The sequence below is a fragment of the Phodopus roborovskii genome, unplaced genomic scaffold, assembly GCF_943737965.1.
Source record: "Phodopus roborovskii unplaced genomic scaffold, PHOROB, whole genome shotgun sequence".
In the NCBI taxonomy this organism is placed as follows: domain Eukaryota; kingdom Metazoa; phylum Chordata; class Mammalia; order Rodentia; family Cricetidae; genus Phodopus; species Phodopus roborovskii.
Window position 1 is genome coordinate 7,811,268 of NW_026126625.1, and position 18,425 is coordinate 7,829,692.

Below are 18,425 nucleotides of genomic sequence, written 5' to 3' on the forward strand. Positions count from 1 at the left end.
TGTCCGTGAGAGGGTTTTCAGAGGGATAACCCCCATGAACAGGCTGCTACTACCTCATGCCTGGGTCGAGCACTCAACTGAAAGGGAAAACAGAGGTATGAGTTGAGCACAAGTGTTCATCACTCTCTGCTTCCTGACCGTAGATGCATTGTGACCAGCTGCCTCATGCTTTCATGACTTCCTCTGCCATCTGCACCACCCCCAATGGAATGGTCCCATCAAACTGTGATTTCCCCTCATGGACCCAATAAAACTGTCAGCCATGGGCTTTGAAAAGAATCTGACTTCTCAGAGGGTACAGAAGGGGTCAGCAGGTGAGTCTCTACCCAGCTATAGACTAGTTCAGGACCAGGGCACTCCATCTTTCCTAGAACCTGTTTTGTGGGGTTGGGAGAGCAGTAGGGACTGGTCATTTTGCTGTGCTATTATGACTCAGTGGTCACCACTGTCATACTTTCTACCACTGTCTAGTGTCAGCTAGCCCCTGGCAACTAGGTGCAGAGTGTTGAGTCACATTCATTAACCCTATCCCACTATGATTACATCTCCCATATCAGAGGAAGGCCACTATGGACTCTACATTTTCCTGACTTGTGAGCAAACCTAGACACAGAATCATAGGTACTCACCCTGTGACAGTACTGTCACACTATGAAGACTCAGGTGGGGGCTAGAAGCCAGGAGCTAAGGGTCCTGGAGAAACACTGGAGCCAAATAGACCCCCGGGGAACAGGTGTGAACAGCAAGTGTTCAGGACAAACAAGGAGTGTTGGAAACCCCAGACCAGGTTCGGTAGATTCCGTAGAGTGACATTTCCTTTTCTGTGGAGACTGGAAGTTGGTTTGTTTCAGCATGAAGCACTGCTACATGGATTAGAGGCATTAGGAGCCACAGGGCCTTTGAAGGGTAAGGTTCAAGGAAAATGGACTTGTTGGTGGCACGTGAATTGGATGCAAAGCTCCGTGGCTGGGCACCTGCTGTTCAACAATGACCTCTAGACCCTGTGAAAAGGCTTTGAGTAACAACACATCTGGAGACCATTCAGGCGAATTTTTTTTTTTTTTTGTAAGGAGTGGGATGGAAGACCCTCTTTCTGGCATCTTGCAGTGGTTCTTGGTGTAACTGACAAGAAGCTCAGCTCCCCTGTGAGATTAGTCTGCCCCTATTAGTAAACCACCGAGAAACTCCCTCCCAGAGGCCTCTGATTGCTCAGGCAGACTGGGGCTAAAGCACACACCTAGCTTTCTACAAATGGCTCCCTCCCACCTAACCACAGTGTGTGTGTCTGTCTGTGTGTGTGTGTGTGTGTGTGTGTGTGTGTGTGTGTGTGTGTGTGTGTGTGAGAGAGAGAGAGAGAGAGAGAGAGAGAGAGAGAGAGAGAGAGAGAGAGAGAGAGAGAGACTGGAGGGAAGATGATGTTACTGTCAGTGAATGAACGTAGGTTTCACCACAAGTTCCAGAAGAGTAAAGAGAAGACCTCGGCTCCAGAACAGTCTCAGAGCCAGCTGCATCCCGTGCTAGCAAGTCGGAAGAGGCTCTGTGCATCCCAGCGGCATCCCACCACCAGTCCTTCCACTAGTCCCTTTCCTGGCTCAAGCGCTCACGGTCGCCACGCAACAATGAAGCGTGGGCGGTCCTAACGGCTTAATTTGCATGCCTCCGAGGCTCGGCCAATGGGCTGCGCCCGAACCTCGAAACGCGGTGTTGCTATCTGCGCGCGCGCATGTGCCAGTGTGACAGCGCCGTGGCGGTGGCCGTGGCCGTGGGGCGCGCGGGGACCGCCCGGGGTGCCCGCTCCGCTCAGAGTCGCGGCCGCGTGGCCCGGCGGAGCCCCGAGATCACCCCCGGGCGGGGCGCCGCCGCGATGTCGGTGGCCGGGCTCAAAAAGCAGTTCCACAAAGCCAGCCAGGTAGGGAGGCGCGCGGGAAGGGGACCTAGAGGCGGTGTCCCCACGGGGTCGTGGGCCATGGGCTCGGGGTTCCCGTCGGCCTCCCTCAGGCTGGGTTTCTGGTCGTCTAGGAGGGCGCGGGGGCGGGTAGTGGTCGCGCGCTCCTGCTGCGCGCGGTGGTGCCGCCTCCCCTGAGTCTCGGGTCTCCGGGTGCGCCCTGGCGGTTGTAAATAGGAGCGGTTTGGCAGTGGAGAGTGGTGGGCTCCGGGATGAGCGCAGGGATGAGCGCAGGGATGACAGCTCCCGGGACCACGACCCGGGTAGGCCTCCCTCCTGCCCCTGTATCTCCAGTCTGTCGGTTGGTGGGCTCCTCCGGGCGCTATACTTGTTCCCCTACTGGGGTCCTCCAGACTGTGATTTGGCTTCCCTGGGGTTGGGGCTGGTCTCTGTGGTCCTTCCCTTGCTGGCCCTCTTTCCTGGGTTGGCTAGAGGTTGGCACCAGGCTCCTGCTCTCAAAGAGATGATAGTGTGATGGAGAGACCCAAAACGCGCACGTAAACAAACCACGCTAGACACACCTCCGTGCTAGAGGATGACAGGTGACTCAGTGAAGGCTTCGTGAGAAGCTATCAGGAGGTGAAGACAAGACATTTGGGGATTAATTATGAGAAGTAATTGTGGCTCTGGGCTGTGCAAGGGAGGGCATTTTGAGCAGAGGAGGCTGGAAACAGGAACACAGAAAAGAGGTGTGTGCGTGTGTTCGTGTGTGCGTGTGCGTGTGTCACAAGAAAATTTGCATTCTAACACTGCAATTTTCTAGCAGTGGTAGAGCCTACGGTGTGAAACCTGTTCACCAGCGCCTGCCTCCACCTGCTTCCCTCCCCAGCCTCTATTTTGCTAGAACCCAGGTGAACAGATTGTATTTAGAGTCCATGTCGGTGGTGATGGTCCACTTCTGCTTCTCCCACAAATTGATCTTGAGATTGCAGCTGACATTAGAAAATTATTCTTCCCCATCCCAGGTGGAAAGACACTGCTAGCCCCTCAGTCACAGCTGGTCCACAAGGAAACTGAGTGATTGCTGTTCCCAGCAGGGAATATAGGGCACACAGTGGTACTATTCAGGGTGATAGAAATCCTGGAGGAGGGGCCGTTGGGTGAGGGCAGAAATGGGGATCCACTGTTGGATCTCTAGTACTTAGAGAAGTCTACGGGATATTCAGCCGCCATTGACTTTTGGGCCATGGGAGAATCCTGCTCTGGGGATCTGGGACTGCAAGTACTGACTGGGGGGGGGGGGGATTCCAGTCAAAATGGACGTTTTAAAAATGGGAGAGTTGAGGCAAGTGGGAAAATGCAGGGCAGTCTAAATAAAAACTCCAGAGGGCGCCACATTCGAACAGTGCTTGGCCTTGCTGCTTGCTGAGAATGAGTGCTCCATAAATGTGACAAATGAGAAATAAACAAATGAGGTTCAGAAGGAATGACTGCTAGCACGAGAGAGGAGGGAGGAGAGAGGAAAGAGCGAGCTCGAGTACTCAGGTAGGCATCCAAAGGCCTGAGTTGTTGTTAGCAGCCACTTACGCAGTAGCAAGGGAGCAGCTGACTTGGACAGTCAGGAGTCCCAGTGCCTCTGCCTGCAAGGCCATGCTTGAGTAACTCCTGGCCACACTTGTGACATTGTCTTCCTTTGCCCAGGCAGAAAATGAGCCCCTTGACTTTCCATCTGAGTACATTAAGTCATCATTCTCCTTTTGGGTGGGTCTAGGGTCTAAATCAATGGTTCTCAACCCATGGAAGGCCACAGCACAGGGATGTATCAGATGTTTACATTACGACTTGTAACAGTAGCAAAATTGCAGTTAGGAAGTAGCAACAAAGTATTATTATGGTTGGGAGTCACCACAATATAAGGAACTATATTAAAGGGTCGAAACCTTAGAAAGGTTGAGAGCCAGTGCTCTAAAATCTTTCCTTCTTTTTCTCTAAAATTGTTTGTACTTCATGTGAAAAGTGAGACATTACATATTCTCTATAAACTTACCTGCATACTGTGGTTAAACTACTTGATAGATAAGTTTCAAAACTGTTCTAGATATTTGTTCCTCATCCTCCTTCTCTCCCACTCCCTGAGGTCCCTGATCTAGCTCTGAGCCATGGCTATTCAGCCAAGAATGACTGAAAGCTCCCAAGGCCTGCCTCTCTGTCTCTGGTGCTGGGGCTATAGGAGGGTGGCAGCACCATGCAGTTTTTGCTGAGGATTGAACCCAAGTCTTCATGCATGCTAGGCAAGCTTTCTCTTGACTGAGCTACACCCCCAGCTCAGTTCTAGACATCTTTCTTAGAGAGTGTGCAGTGCAACAGGCTTGGAGAAATTAGGTTGTGTTTAATACAAGGGAGCAGAGTAATAAAAATGCCAGATGTTCTCAACAGCATTTTCACAGCGGGCTTTAATTCACTCCAAGCTTTCCCAAGGGCAGGGGAAGGGAGTCCCAGATGATGTCAATGGCTAATAATTCCCAGGGATTCAGAGCTGGCTCCTTGCCATGATCAGCTCTGTGACCTTGGACGTAACCCATCTGGGCCTCCTTGGCTTTTCTGTCTGCATGATGAATGATGGGAGGATTCAGAAGTTGGGTCCCTGTGCTAAACTTGATGATGCTGTGTTTGCAAAACTCTGAGTATGCTAAAAACAATTAGATTGTGTGCTTTTATTTTTTTAATTTAAATTTGAAACAAGTTTGTTTTACACGTCAATCCCAGTTCCCTTACCCTCCTCTCCTCCATGTACTTTTTATTTGTGTAAAGATTTATTTTATTACTATAGTGCGTGCGTGCGTGCGTGTGTGTGTGTGTGTGTGTGTGTGTGTGTGTGTGTGATGCACTTTGTGGATGCTCAAGGGAGCTAGAAGAGGGCATTGGATCCCCTGGAGCAAGAGTTATAGGTAGTTGTCAGCCGCTCAGTGCTTAAAACTGAACTCAGGTCCACTGAGTACAGTAAGTACTTTTAATCACTGAACCATCTCTCTAGTCCCTGGATTGTACACTTTAAATGAGCTGCATAGTTTGTGTACACTGACGTCTGTCTGTCCATCCGTCCTTCCACCCATCCAGATATTTCATGTGTTTATCTCAGATCTGAATTCTTTCTCCTTCCTTCCTTCCCTCCTTCCCTCCCTCCTTCCCTCCCTCCTTTCCTTCCTCCTTCCTTCCTTCCCTCCCTTCCTCTCTCCTTTCATCCTTCCTTTTGTCCTTCCTTCCTTCCCTCCCTCCCTGCCTCCCTTCCTCTCTCCTTCCTTCCTTCTTCCCTCCCTCCCTCCCTTTTTCCCTTCCTCCCTCCTTTCTTCCTTCCTCTTTTTTCTCTTTCTTTTCTGCCCTTATGTATGTATGTGTATGTATGTATGAATGTATATATGTATGTTTGTATGTATGCATGTATGTATTTAGGTTTGTTGAAGCAGGGTTTCTCTGTGTAGCCCCGACTGTCCTAGAATTCTCTCTGTAGAAGCTTTGCTTGCTTCTGCCTCCTGAGTGTTAGGATTTAAAGGTGTGTGCCCTCACCACCTGGCTGAAATTCTTAAGTAATTTACTAAAATGTTTCAGAGAAAGACAATACAGACCTTTTACAAGTAAGGGGCCATGGCAGGATAAAATGACTCATCACCCTGGCTAACTGTTTCTTCTTTCCTAACCCCTTTCCTGCCACTGAGAAACAGAGCATTTTGCTTTCCAGAAGATGAACTGTCAGCCCTGGAGATGATGCTGCATTGCGCCAGGTTTCTCGAGTTTGTCACTGAACACCTTTAAAACTCTCTACCCAAGTTTTAAATAGAACCAGTAATTCTTCTCTCAGGGATGTGGGTGGAGCTGCTCAAAGTACATTCAAATAGCTCAGAGCTGCCACAGTGGCTTCTTGCTAAGCACAGCACAGGAGCAATAAATGGTACATTGGTGTGGTCATTCACTGATCAGATTGGATATGCTTTATCTCATAGTAGTTTCTCTTGACAGTAGTCTCTGTTGATGAGGGAGGCCCAGACCCTACCTTGGATGAATGCTCTGGCCTGGATGTTGTACTAATATATTCTTTTCATTCAGACCTCCTAGGGACTGGTATCCTATTCCCATGAAAGTCCAGGGACCAGTGTCATTCCTTCTCTCTTCCTCTCCTAACCACCCAGTGTTCACAGTCTTGTAGGCTCCGTGTTGAATTTACTTCTTTGTTTTTATATGACAATGCTCAGCCTCTGTCACATGGCCTGATAACACAGTAGGGAATGGGAAAGCCCTAAACATAGCTTTTTTGTAACTTGTTCTTTTTCTGTTAATGCATCAAGCTGAAAAGGCTGAGGGGCCAAAAGGGACCCTGTCAAATGTCCCTGCAGACACTGACTATTCAGGCTAGCCATTTATGGACAAACACTTCAGGGAAAGATGGCCCTAGTAAATGATGAGATCCTCTAGGGAGACAATGAATGTCTTTTGTTTTACTTTCTCATTAGAGAAAAAGATAAAAATACACAGTGCAAAATCCATAATGATTTATTTTTTCCTCTTAGATGCATTGGAAAATATATTAAAGATAAAACATTCCTGCTGTCTTTCACATACTGTTTGACAAATTAATCCATAAATCTGTGTACTTTGGTTTAAAAGCCAAGGTCCTAGAGTAGATGTTAAACCAAATTGGTTTGAAGTTTCTTAATAACTAAAAGATACAATATAACCCAAACATTTCTTTGTTTTTATTCCGTAAAGTAAAACTATAACTTGGGGTCCCTTGGGATTTGCTTTTAAAGCACATTGGAAAGCAGTGTTTCTTCTGATTAAGTGTGGCTTTTAGCTTTATTAAGTACATTGAGTGCAACACTAAACTAAGTATATGGAGGTATGGGTGTGTCATGTATATCAGGTACATGATGACTGGCAGGTTTCACCCAGAAAATAAAGCTGTTAGTAAACAGAATGGATCCGTACTTTATTTGGCCAAGTAACAGGTGAGTGTGTGGTGGATGTTGGAACTCAGCAGAGCATGGGCAATTTGATTCTGAGCTCTAGCTGTTCCTATTCTCTGAAGTGGTAGCCTCCCATTGGTGGTGGCTTCTGTGGTTCTCAAGGTCATCAAATGCATACTCTATACCTGAAGCCCTCTAATCCATTGGTGGTAGTGTCTCTCACCCAGCTCCTCATTCATATTCTCTCTCTCTCTCTCTCTGTCTCTGTCTCACTGATTCTCTCCTCCCTCCCTCCCTTCTCCCTTCCCTTCCTCCCTCCTCTCTTCCCTCCTGCCCTCCCTCCTTCCTTCCCTCCCTTCATTCCCCAGACAGTCTCATGTAGTTCAAGCTGGTCCCCAGTTCTTTATCTAAGTGAGGATGACCTTGAACCCTTGACCCTTCACCTCCACAGTGCTGGGGTTATAGGCTTGCACCATCTTGTATGGCTCAGGCTCACCTCTCTCCAGCACTGATCACTCTTGTTGATTTCCTGAGGCCACCTGAAGTAGCAGAACTGTGGCTGAATCTGAATTCGGGTCACAGCTACTCATTGTGTCTACTCTGGGCTGCAGGCTGCACTTCAGTAATCCAGAGGTCCCTGTTTGCTCATGTGTGGGTGTTTTTCTGCTACTCTTGGTGTCACAAGGAACAAAATACAGGTGGCTAGTCACTCCATGGTGTCTCCAAGCCTATCCCCTCTCATTTTCATTGTCTCAGGGGCTTTGTTCCTGTGGCTGCATCTCTCCTTAGAACATTTCTTCTCTCCTGGGTCATTCCCATCACCATGTAGCTATGAGTTCTCTATATCTCTCAAAAAGAGACATCCCCCCTTGCTGTGTTCATGTCCTTTCTTGCTTTTCTATCAACCCATTCCAATCGAATTTTCTCTTGTTCTTTGAAGTGATGCATACTCTTCAGGCTGATGGTTCACATCCCCATCTGAACTCTCAGCAACATTTGACCAGTCAGCCATTGTCTGAGTTCCTGAGCGTTCTGTCAGCTGGCTGCTCCTCCAGTCTCTGTTAACTGTTCTCCATCTCTTGGTTGTACCACGCTGTACCACGCCAGCCCACTGGCTCCTGTTTTCTAGACTTGTGCTCTTTTGAGGAGGCTTACCCACATTTAAATATAACTTATGTACCGAAGAATCTCAGAACTGTACTTCTAGCTCAGCTGTTCTTCCTAAATACAGACACAAATCAGTTCTACCTTTACTCACAGGGTGAGACTCTAGACAGGAACTTTTGTGTGTATCCTCTTGCATTTTTCTACTGGTGATTTCAAACACCTGTTCAGCCCCTTAAGTAAAACAAAACAAAGCCCTGGACTGGGCCTTGCTTCCTCTGTGACACAATCAGTTCACTGTCGTGGTCTTCCTCCTGGCTCTGCTCTGAAAGTGTATCCCTATTCAGTGGGAGCTCTCCCACTCTGCCGTGGCTGGGCTGCTGTGGCCAGCTTCCCCTCCCCATGGCTGCAGTAGCTTCCCAGTCCATCTTTAGACCTCGGTGCCCACTCTCCTACATACAATCTGTTCACTCTGATGGCCAGTTGCTTTTCAAGAGATACAGCTCAAGAAAACAAAAGACTAAAAGCGCTGGAGAAGAAAGAAAGTAATCAGGCATCAGTTGTTGTTGGAAATATAAATGTAAAAAGCCCCTGGGGAGAAGAGTGTGGAAGGAACTCTGTGTTTTCCAGAGATCCTCCTTCTGGGTGTATAGCCAGAGGAAGGGGAAGCAGTGTCCAAGAGCCACCTGCACACCTGTGTTTATTATTTATTGTCACAACAGCTACAGAGTCAACCTAGGTGCCTCTCAGTGGATGGATGGGTAAAGAAAACGTGACACATAATGGATTCTTCTACAGCCATAAAGAAGAAAGGAAATTCTTTTAATTGAAGTTAAAAAATACCTAACTATAGTATATTTTGTTAAGTGAAATAAATCAGATAAAGAAAATAAGTGAATGCTATATGTATCTATTGAAACACCATTCATATGTACAATTAATATATTAAAATAAAACAAAAAATGGATCTAAAGTCATGCTACTAGTGATAGGTCTTCACTGGCCTCTAGTTGCATATAAAAATAAAACCCAAACTTAAAGTTAAACTTAAAGTCAGTTTGCACTGTGGTATTTTCTTTGCTCTAATGTCTATCTGATAATAATGTAGCTAATCAGTTTTGCTTTGTTTTCAGCCTGACTAATCTGCAATATTTGAAGTGTGCTGCTTGGACAGAGTGCAATCAGATTTTGTATTGGTTTTGTTTTGCTAGGTCAAAATACCAGGCTGAGACAACTCAAGGAAAAACAGGTTAATCTTTGGCTCACAGTTTCAGAGGGATTTCTGTTTGTCATAGGGGACAAGCATGGTGGTGGGAGTGGTTCTATCTGTAGTGGCAGAAGTAGTGGAAGGCAACCACTCACATGTACCGACCAAAAGGGTTCAGGACCCATGAATGGCATTTTCAAAGGCCTGTCCCCAGTGACCTATTTCTAACAGTTGCCACAGTCTTCCAAACAATACTGCTGTTTGGGGGTAAAGAATTCAAAAGATGAGCCTGAGGGGAACATTCAAATTCAAACCCTAACTGTCATGCTTCATTAATCCACTCTTCCAGTTTTTTTCTTTTCTTCTTTTTTTTTTTGTTTTTTCTTTTTCTCTTCAGACAGGATTTTTCAGAATAGCTTTGGTTGTCCCGGAACTAGGTCTGTAGACAAGGCTGGCCTCAAGCTCACAGAGATCTGCCTGCCTCTGCCTTCTGAGTGCTGGGATCAAAGATGTGTACCACACCACCTCCCGGCATTGTATTTAGGCAATTTACATTTAATGTAATTATTTACATGTTAGAGCTAAAGGCTGCCATTTTATTTATTTTTGTTAGTATGTTTTGAATTTCTTTTCTTTTTCACACCGCCTTTCTGTGTATTAGTTGAAGCTTATTTGAATTCTATGTGGTGTTTTCACATGAATATTTTTGTATAGATTGGTGGTGGCTATTCTAGGTATTATGATAAATGTAAGCAACTCATCACAGTTTACCAGTATTGCCATTTTAACAGTTGAAATGAATGTGGAAAATTTACTTCCCTTTATTTCCCCTCCCTTCCCATTTACAGTATAATTACATTAATTGCATCCCCTCTATTCACCTAGATGCAATTGAAGCTGTGTATAATTTGTGCTTTAACCATCATTTAGAAAGCTCAAGAGGGCAAGCAGTTTATTGTGTCTGTATTTTTGCTTACTGTGTTCTGTCTTCCTTTCTCTGATGTTCCAAGTTTCTTTTATTATTTCCTTGTTTAGAGAACTTTCATAGAGAACTTTATAGCCATTCTGTCAGGATAAGGGGCTGGCGTCAAACTCTCAATTTTCTCTCATCCTAGAAAACTTTCATTTTTTCCTTTGCCATGGAAGGGTTTCTGCTGTGGATGGATGACTTGTGGTGGTGATTCTTCTCTTTCTGTTCCTGGAAACTGTCATGGCACTTACTTTTGGCCTCCATGATGTTAAAGAAGCAGGAGGCCATCAGCTGAGGCTGCACTTTGCATTTCCACTGAACCCCAACATTACAATTCACACCAAATCTACCACAGAGTATAGCACATAGCAGGCTTCAGCCATTCACAGCCAGCCAGCCACATGTCCCACCATCAGACAAGGAAGCTGCTGGTCTGACTTCTCCAATTGCTTCCATGTTTTGCCCATGAAAACTGCAGCCTGTGCGGCTTGGCAAGTGCCTTTGTACCCACTTCCCCTGGTTCTGAGTGCTGTCCCATTTTTTCCAACATTTGTACATATTAATTGTACAAAAATGATGGGTTTCATTGTGAGATTTCTCATATCCATACATAATGTGCTTTAATCATACTCCCATTTTCCCTCCTGCCAGTATCCTTCCTTTACCCAAATGGTCTCTTCTACTTTTATGTCTTTTTAAATCTAGCTTCTGCTTGTAAAGTAAGAGGAGAGATTCAATTTTTACTGCCTGGGTTACCATGATGATTACTAGCTCCACTTACTTTCCTGCAACTGATATAATTTCTTTCTTCTTTATGGCTTAATAAAACTCCATTGGATTCCTAGGCTGGTGTATCTCTGGTTATGGTGAACAGTGCAGATATCTTTGTGGCATGTGAAGTGGTATAGCTGGGTCATATAGAAGCTCTATTTTAAGTTTTTTTTTTAAGATTTATATATTTATTGTGTATACAATATTCTGTATGCATGTATGCCTGCATTCCAGCAGAGGGCACCAGATCTCATTACAGATGGTTGTGAGCCACCATGTGGTTGCTGGGAATTGAACTCAGGACCTCTGGAAGAACAGTCAGTGCTCTTAACCTCTGAGCCATCTCTCCAGCCCCTGCACAGCACACATTCACTGAGCCACCTATTTTAAGTTTTGTTCAGAAACCTCCATAATGATTTGTTTGGTACCTGAACTAATTTATATGTCTGCCAATGATGTGTAAGGGCTCCCCCATGGTGTGTAAGAGCTCCCCCATGATATAAAAGGGCTCCCTCCCATGATGTGTAAGGGTTTTCCTCCACCATGATGTGTCCCCCCCCTTACACCTTCTTTAGCATTTATGGCCATTTGTTTTCTTGATAATAGCCATTCTGATTGGAGTGGGTGGAAACTAACTGTATGCTTGATTTGCATTTCCCTGATGTATTCATTTGCTTTTGTGTCAAGTTCATCTTTTGGCTGTGATTTTTGACTTGGTATAATTTGAGTCACTTTTCTTCTAGAGGTTAGATGTCATTTCTGCTTCTGCTTTCTGTTTAGTTTTTAGATGTTTGAGTATGGTATGTTTCATTGTGGGTTTCATCCCTACCCTGTATTGTTCATTGGCTTCTTGAGTCAGTAGGCTGTGTGTTCTGCCAAATGTAGGATTTTCACTCGCTATTTCTTTGTTCTCTTTCTCCTTTCTCTTTGGGGGCTCCAATGACATGAATATTGAGTGTTGTTATCTCCCATGTCCCTGGGGATGTGCTCTTTTCTCCCAGGTTATTTTCTCTCTGTTGTTTAGGTTGGATAATTTGTATGACCCTGTCTCATAGTCCATACTCTTTGCTGATTTCTGCACTCTGGGTGAGCTACACACAGGATTTCAAATTCTGATTATAGAATTTTCAATTCTAGCATCTGTTATGTCTTTGCTGAGATTTCTTCTTTGTTCATTTATTTAAAGCATGTTGACAATTACTTGTTGCTCCCTTTAAAGATTGATGCTATAATTGTAATGTTTCTGTCATCCTGGTGTTACCATCTACCAGCTGTCTTTCCTCACTCAGTCTGAAAGACCCCTGGCTCTTGGAATGAACAATTTTTTAGTGAAATCTGAGCATTTAACTATTATTTGACTCTGGATCTTACTTAGATGGTGGCAATTTGTTAGTTTCATTTGACACTGCTTTATTCAGGAGAAGAATGTCACTATCATTTTCCTTCCAGGCAGAGGAAGGTCTAGGTTCCCCATATAAGACTCTGCTGGCTTTAGAAGTAGGGATACCTACTTGTTACTGAGGAACTGGGTCTTCTGATTCCCATCAGGCCCCCATTGATGCCTCTCTTTCTAGGAGGGCTGGAAATACCTTGCTACTGCTCCCTCCTTGGTCTCATGGAAGGGGTGGCCTCACTACCTCTAGTCATGATGGATGAACTGACTTTCCACTCAGCCTATCTGACACATTCCTCTTGACAGGAGGGCAGGAACTTCATTGCTGTTGGTAGAGATGGAAGTTGGGCTCCCAACATGGCCTCCACTGACACTCAAGATTGGGAAGGTAGGTTTTTACTACACTGTCAGGATGACAGGGTCTGCTTGACACTGTCCTGTGGACAAAGAAGGGACCAGGGTAAGTCACCTTGTCAGAGTCTGGCCAAAGGCAAAAGTCTAGTCACCCTTTCACCTTTCTGCTGATGTGAACTGTGGGACTTCTTATTTGTCTGTCCGTCCATCCATCCATCCATCCATCCATCCATCCATCCATCCATCCATCCTTTATCTCTTTCTGTGTAGTGTGGCCTGAATGAAGTAGTTACTGTTTGACTTTTCTGCCTCTCTAGCTGGTCACTTTGAGAGAGCAGGCTCTTCTTGGAACACTGTTTCCCTGAGTTTTCTGGCATTTTTAGGCTGCCAGTTTCTTACTAGGGAACTTGCTAACATTCCATTTTGGGCGGGGGGGCGGGAGGGGGGGAGAGGGATAAGCCTCCTCTTGAGTCTTCTTGTGTAGTCTCTGGGAGGAATTTGGAAAGTACACTTACTCCATCTTTCTGAAGCAGAAGTCCTTTGTATCATCCAATTTTAAGCCTCTTTTTACCTGATGTTAATGCTGCATCACTTCTTGTCCTTTTTACTCCTGATGGTGTCCCATGCCTCCCCTGACTGACACACAGTGGGTACTCAGGAAGCTTCTGCTAGTGTTCATGAATATCCTGCAGACAGTGATGATAGCAACCTAGGGCCTGGATGGGTGGCCTGCTTCTGACTCTTCCAGCCTACAGTTTGCTGAAATCTTCCTCACTTGGGGAGGGGTGTTCAAGGTCTTGATTTTTAGATGGGATTTCATGGTTTTGAAATATTGGTAGACTTTGGAAAAGCTGTGTGTGCTAAAAGACCTAGTGTGATGAACTAATGTGGTCTATGGCCATATGCTGGCCTTTAGTCTTTCAACCTTGTAGCCGAGAGTGGTTTGACTCACTTACCCACAGCTTGTCTTTTTGTCAGGGTTGGCTAGATGATACACAAGGCATTGCCAGTACTTTTTCTCAGAAGCTAAAATGCAGAGATGGCTCTTGGTCTTTTGTGTAGATGTTTCCAGAAAACTTATTGGGAAGTAGAATGAATTGAGCTGACCTGAGCACCTGCCTATGTGAAGAGCTTGGTAGCATCCATCAGAGACCGTGGTATGATCAGAGAAAGGGCAGGGAGCTGTTGGCCTGACAGTCCTGAGTGTGTGGACCAGTGGGAGACAGCCTCACACAGCTGTGCAAAAGCTGGCAAGAGATGAAGTAGAAGTAAGGCTTTGCTCATAATGACCTACTTAGGAATATTTTGAGATAGGGTGCAAGGATAGGTAGTTGTTCTCTTGAGGCAGCAATGCTACCCTGGCTGGTCCCTTGAACATTCAAATCTCAGATGTGAAAGTGACATGTGCACAAGGGAACTTAGTTTCAGATGACTTATACAATTTGGTTAAATGAAGTTAACCAACACCCTTGAACTTTGCCCCTGCTGGATCCCTACCACTCAGATTGGTGTTTTCCATGAAAAGGCATCATTGCCATAACTCATAGAACTCATAGCTCTGACTCTTTAAGACTTGTTGCTTGATCTGATGGATGAGCATCCTGGAGTAGGAATGATGCTGCAAGGCTAGCATGCAACACAGAAGCTTCATGGGGTGGAAATAAAATTCTATTTTGTGGCCATGATAGCAAGGACCAAAGTCTTCAACACCAGGGTTCATTGCTTTCTCCTCTCTTGCTTTTCTGTAGGGATGGAGGCCGGTGAATTCTGAAGGAAAGGAGTCAGGACCACTGGGAAAACATTCTCTTTCCTTATCTTTTCCTTTTGCCTCTGGGTAAAATGTTCCTATCCCTCAGTTCTCTTTCATAGTGTTTTGTGAAGCCAACTCAACAGGAAGTGAACTCTGTTGCTGGTGGAGAGAGCTTGTATTTGACTATGTCTTGGGCTTACAGAGCTATGGGAGTTGATTGGTGCCCCTGGAAAGGGGTCACAAATAGACCTATGAGCTGGCTATGAAGACCGAAGGAAGAATGAGCTAAAAGCTTTGGAGTTCATTATGAGGGGAGGTGCTTGGAAGATAGCAGGACTCAGAGTGAGGCAAACTAGGTGTTCCATGTTCACCTATAAGTGTGGCTTTGGGAGAGAAACTTACTTGCTGTGGGGTTTGACTTCCTTATCTGTAAGTGGGAGGGGGATATCTGAAATCATTCCAGAGTTCGATTACTGAGTACTTTTTGTTTGCATTGACTGTAGTAGGTACCAACAAACCCAGTCTTTACAGTAGTCTGTTATGATTAATAAATGATACGCAGATGAGAACTTAAATAACCTCCAAGGAGTGTCAGGACCAGCATACATCTTTCTTATGACCCTCAACTGCATCCAGTGAGCGAGGCCAAAGGATATTCTTGAGTTCACAACTTTCTCATCTTTCTGCCAAGGGTTCTGCTTCTGCTGATATGCCTTGTATCGGGAGCATGTGATTTCTAAGGATGAGTGAACAGACTGATGAGGTAATTCTTCTTGAGGATAGAGAAGACAACTGTTCACTGGTTTGTGTTCATAGTTGCTTTTATAAAGAACTGAATCAGAACCCTCGAACCGTGTGCTTATGTGCACTTCACTGCTTGTCCCAGGTTAGCAGGTAATCCATGGGGCACAGGGAGGCACTAAGGGAGTGTTTGACACCACAGTGGATGTAGCCATTCTTTCCTACTTATCTGCATCCTTGGGAGACAGGCAGTGTGTGTGGTGGTACAGGCTTTTTTTTTTTTTTTTTTGCCTTCTTTCTGCCCTGCTCCTTGACTGTTCTTGGCTTTGAAACTGGCAGCCTCTCCCAGAGCAGTCATTAGAGGCCTGCAGACCATACTATTGATCTTGTCTAGAATCTATAGGATTTCTTCCTTCTTGGATGTTTTTGAAACTTCTCTTTTCAGTGTCTCCTTAATTCCTCACTATCCATTTGTTAAGTTCCATCTGGATTCTGCCTAACTAAATAGTCCTCCCATCCCCACTCCTGTCCATCCCCATTGAATGCCCCAACTTCACAGCCAGGTGGCTCCTATTTAACAATGCTGTGCTCTGTTGCTATCACAATACATTTGACCTATTATTTCTGCCCCCACCCCACTCCCTGGCTCACCTCAGTGGCCTGAATAGACACTATACTTTCACATATGAGGACATTTCTAATGGAAAGCTATTTGTACCCACTCCTCCCACCCCTACTCCAATCCCATCCCCACTCCAGCCTCTAGAAGTCTGTGCCCATTCATGTCTTTGCCTGATCAGTTGCTTCTGCTAAGAAACCTCCCTCCCATTTTCAAGGGCGAGGACAACTTGCTTAGCTTAACTATCATTTTGTACTCTTTCTCTTTTCCTCCCAAAATCTGCGGCTCACCTCTGTCCCTGTTACCCCAGCCTGGTAAACATATGGATGTGACAATATTTGCTATACAGAAGTTATCTTGGGCTTTCCTTCTAGATCTTGCAAGCTGCCATGCACACAGAGGCCTTTAGACATGCTTGCTATGTACCTTGATAGTGACTGCTTCTGTGTGTGCTCTTTCTTCACACCTCTTAGAGAAACCAGTTGAACTTAGTTGAACCCTGGGATGTTATGCCAGAATGAACATTTTCACTATTTTTTTTCTTTCTTTCTTTATTTATTTAGTTTTATGCATAAAGTGGACATTTACTTTCTTTTGAGACTGGATTTTTATAAGTGAAGAATTAGGAGTCAAGATTTCTAAAACTAAAACAAAAATTCTTATCCAGGAAAAATGTTTTGCAGTGAATCAACCATTGCATTATACTAATTATCTTATTTTGCATAAATGCTTTGCAGAATGTAACAGAGGCTGCAGGATCTCCGAGAGTCTTCACATAACTGTATCTGAAAGGCCCTGTGGTGGCCCTCTCTGCAGGAGAGGGAATGATGTCATGGTAGGGTTAAATAGTACCCACTCTAGGTCACACAGCTAGGAAGTATCATTCCAGAACTTGGGGGCAGCATAGTATACAAAAACACTTGTCAGGATGGCTGTCCTCTGGCCTCTTCCCTGCAATGCTGAGTACTTGCATAAATGTATGGTCATCTGAGCCAGCTGCCAGCTGCCCATTCTCTGTATGCTACAGAACAGTTTAAAATAATACCTTTTGTTTGTTCATTTGTGTAGCTCTTCAACTCAGAATGGGTAACAGAATTGTGTGACCCATGACAATTCCATGAAATTCAGTTTGTTGTGTCCATTGATAAAGTTTTATTCAGATGCATGATGTTCACTTGCTTATGTTTTGCATTCCATGGGTAGCTAAATACTGTGACAGACGTGCATTGTACTTAGTGGGATGGTTTAGCTCAGTTACTGCTAGGTCCTTCACAGAAAAGCCTGGATACCCTGTTTTGCATTTGAGGTTAAATGTCAGTGTACTGTGGTATGTGCATTTCTGGAGGCCCAGACAAAATACTACATGTTTTCTTTAAATGCTTAGTTATAGGGTTTTTGTTTGTTTGTTTGCTTGCTTGCTTTTTAATTTATGTGTGTGCATGAATGCACAGGTATCTTCCATACAGTGTTCAAAGGACAGTTCTCTAAAAGTCTCTTTCTCCTGATTGCTTGTGGATGTAGGCATTGAAATTAGGTTTCAGGAGCATCTTTACCCAGAAGCATCTCTACCATGTGAGCCATCTCTCCTGCTTTTTGACTTTTTGAGATAGAGTCTTCTGCTGAGGCTTAGGCTGGTCTTGAATTCAGGATGATCCTTCTGCCTTTGCCTCCCAAATGCAACCCTAATGGTTATGAGCTACACTGGTTGCTTGTGTGCTTTTCTGAAAGATCTGATTTGCCTAATCTGGGTGATCCAGGAAGGGCTTGGGTCTGGAACATGTTTTTTTCTTTGTAGTTCAGGCAACTCGAATACCCCAAAGTCACTTCTGCAAGTGCCAAACCTGACTGTCACACCCTAAACCATTGGCATCCCAACATTACCATGAAGAAAGACTCCCACAGCGTATGTCTGCTGCATGGGGCTTGCAGGCTGTTTGGGGTTCTGCTGGGAACTTCTTCAATTCCTCATGAATTGAGCCCTCTCTCCTTGGCCTCATTATGATGGCGTCTTACTTTGCTTTTTCTGTCAGTTTCCTCATATATATATATATATAACCAAGTCCATTTAAATGAAACAAACATTTATAGACAATATTTGGGAATTTGGGCGTTGTTCTTTCCAAACTACTTCCTGCTTGTAAGAGGCGCTGTCATGGGGGATTCGAAGAAGATTCAGAAATCCTGGCTGTAGTCTGTAAGGCTGCTTTGTCCAGCTGTTTTGAATGTAGGATCACCTCGTACTCTGTTTCAGGCGGTCTGGCTTGATCAAACCACATTAGTCTGGAAGGAAATGAAAACATTTTCTGTGGAAACAAAAATAGAAATCCTTTTCCCCAGTAACTTGTCCTTGAACTTAAATTTTGGAGTCAAAGCATTTTTTTAATTTAATTTATTATTTTACATGTCGATCCCAGTTCCCTCTCCCTTCCTCCCTTCCTCCCTCCTTCCCTCCCTTTTATCCTCTCTGCCCTCTCACATGTACTCTAAACACCCTCCCCTCCCATCCCCCCACCCCAATTCCATATGTAGGGGAATGCCATCCAGGTGGGGTCATGTAGATCTGACAGGTCATGTGAAGTAGGGACTAGGGCTTCAATCCTGTCTCCAGGTTAAGGCAGTTATCCCTCCATGGGGGATATGTTCGCAAAGTCCTTTTGTGCACCAGGGATACGT

The 18,425-nt window shown here is 45.0% G+C and overlaps 1 protein-coding gene across 3 annotated transcripts in view; it reads left to right on the forward strand.

The window, feature by feature from the left end:
- Nucleotides 1–1,688: 1,688 nt before the first annotated feature.
- The window catches only part of Sh3gl3 (SH3 domain containing GRB2 like 3, endophilin A3), a 120,035-nt gene continuing 103,298 nt past the window's right edge, over nt 1,689–18,425 (forward strand). For 2 of the 3 annotated variants that reach the window (XM_051206603.1, XM_051206605.1), the window contains exon 1: nt 1,689–1,909. In XM_051206603.1, coding sequence (XP_051062560.1) covers nt 1,724–1,909 — 186 coding nt within the window. In that variant the 5' untranslated portion in view covers nt 1,689–1,723. Of the gene's footprint in view, nt 1,910–2,172; nt 2,209–18,425 lie in introns of those variants that run through there. The other variant, XM_051206604.1, reaches the window with a different exon arrangement.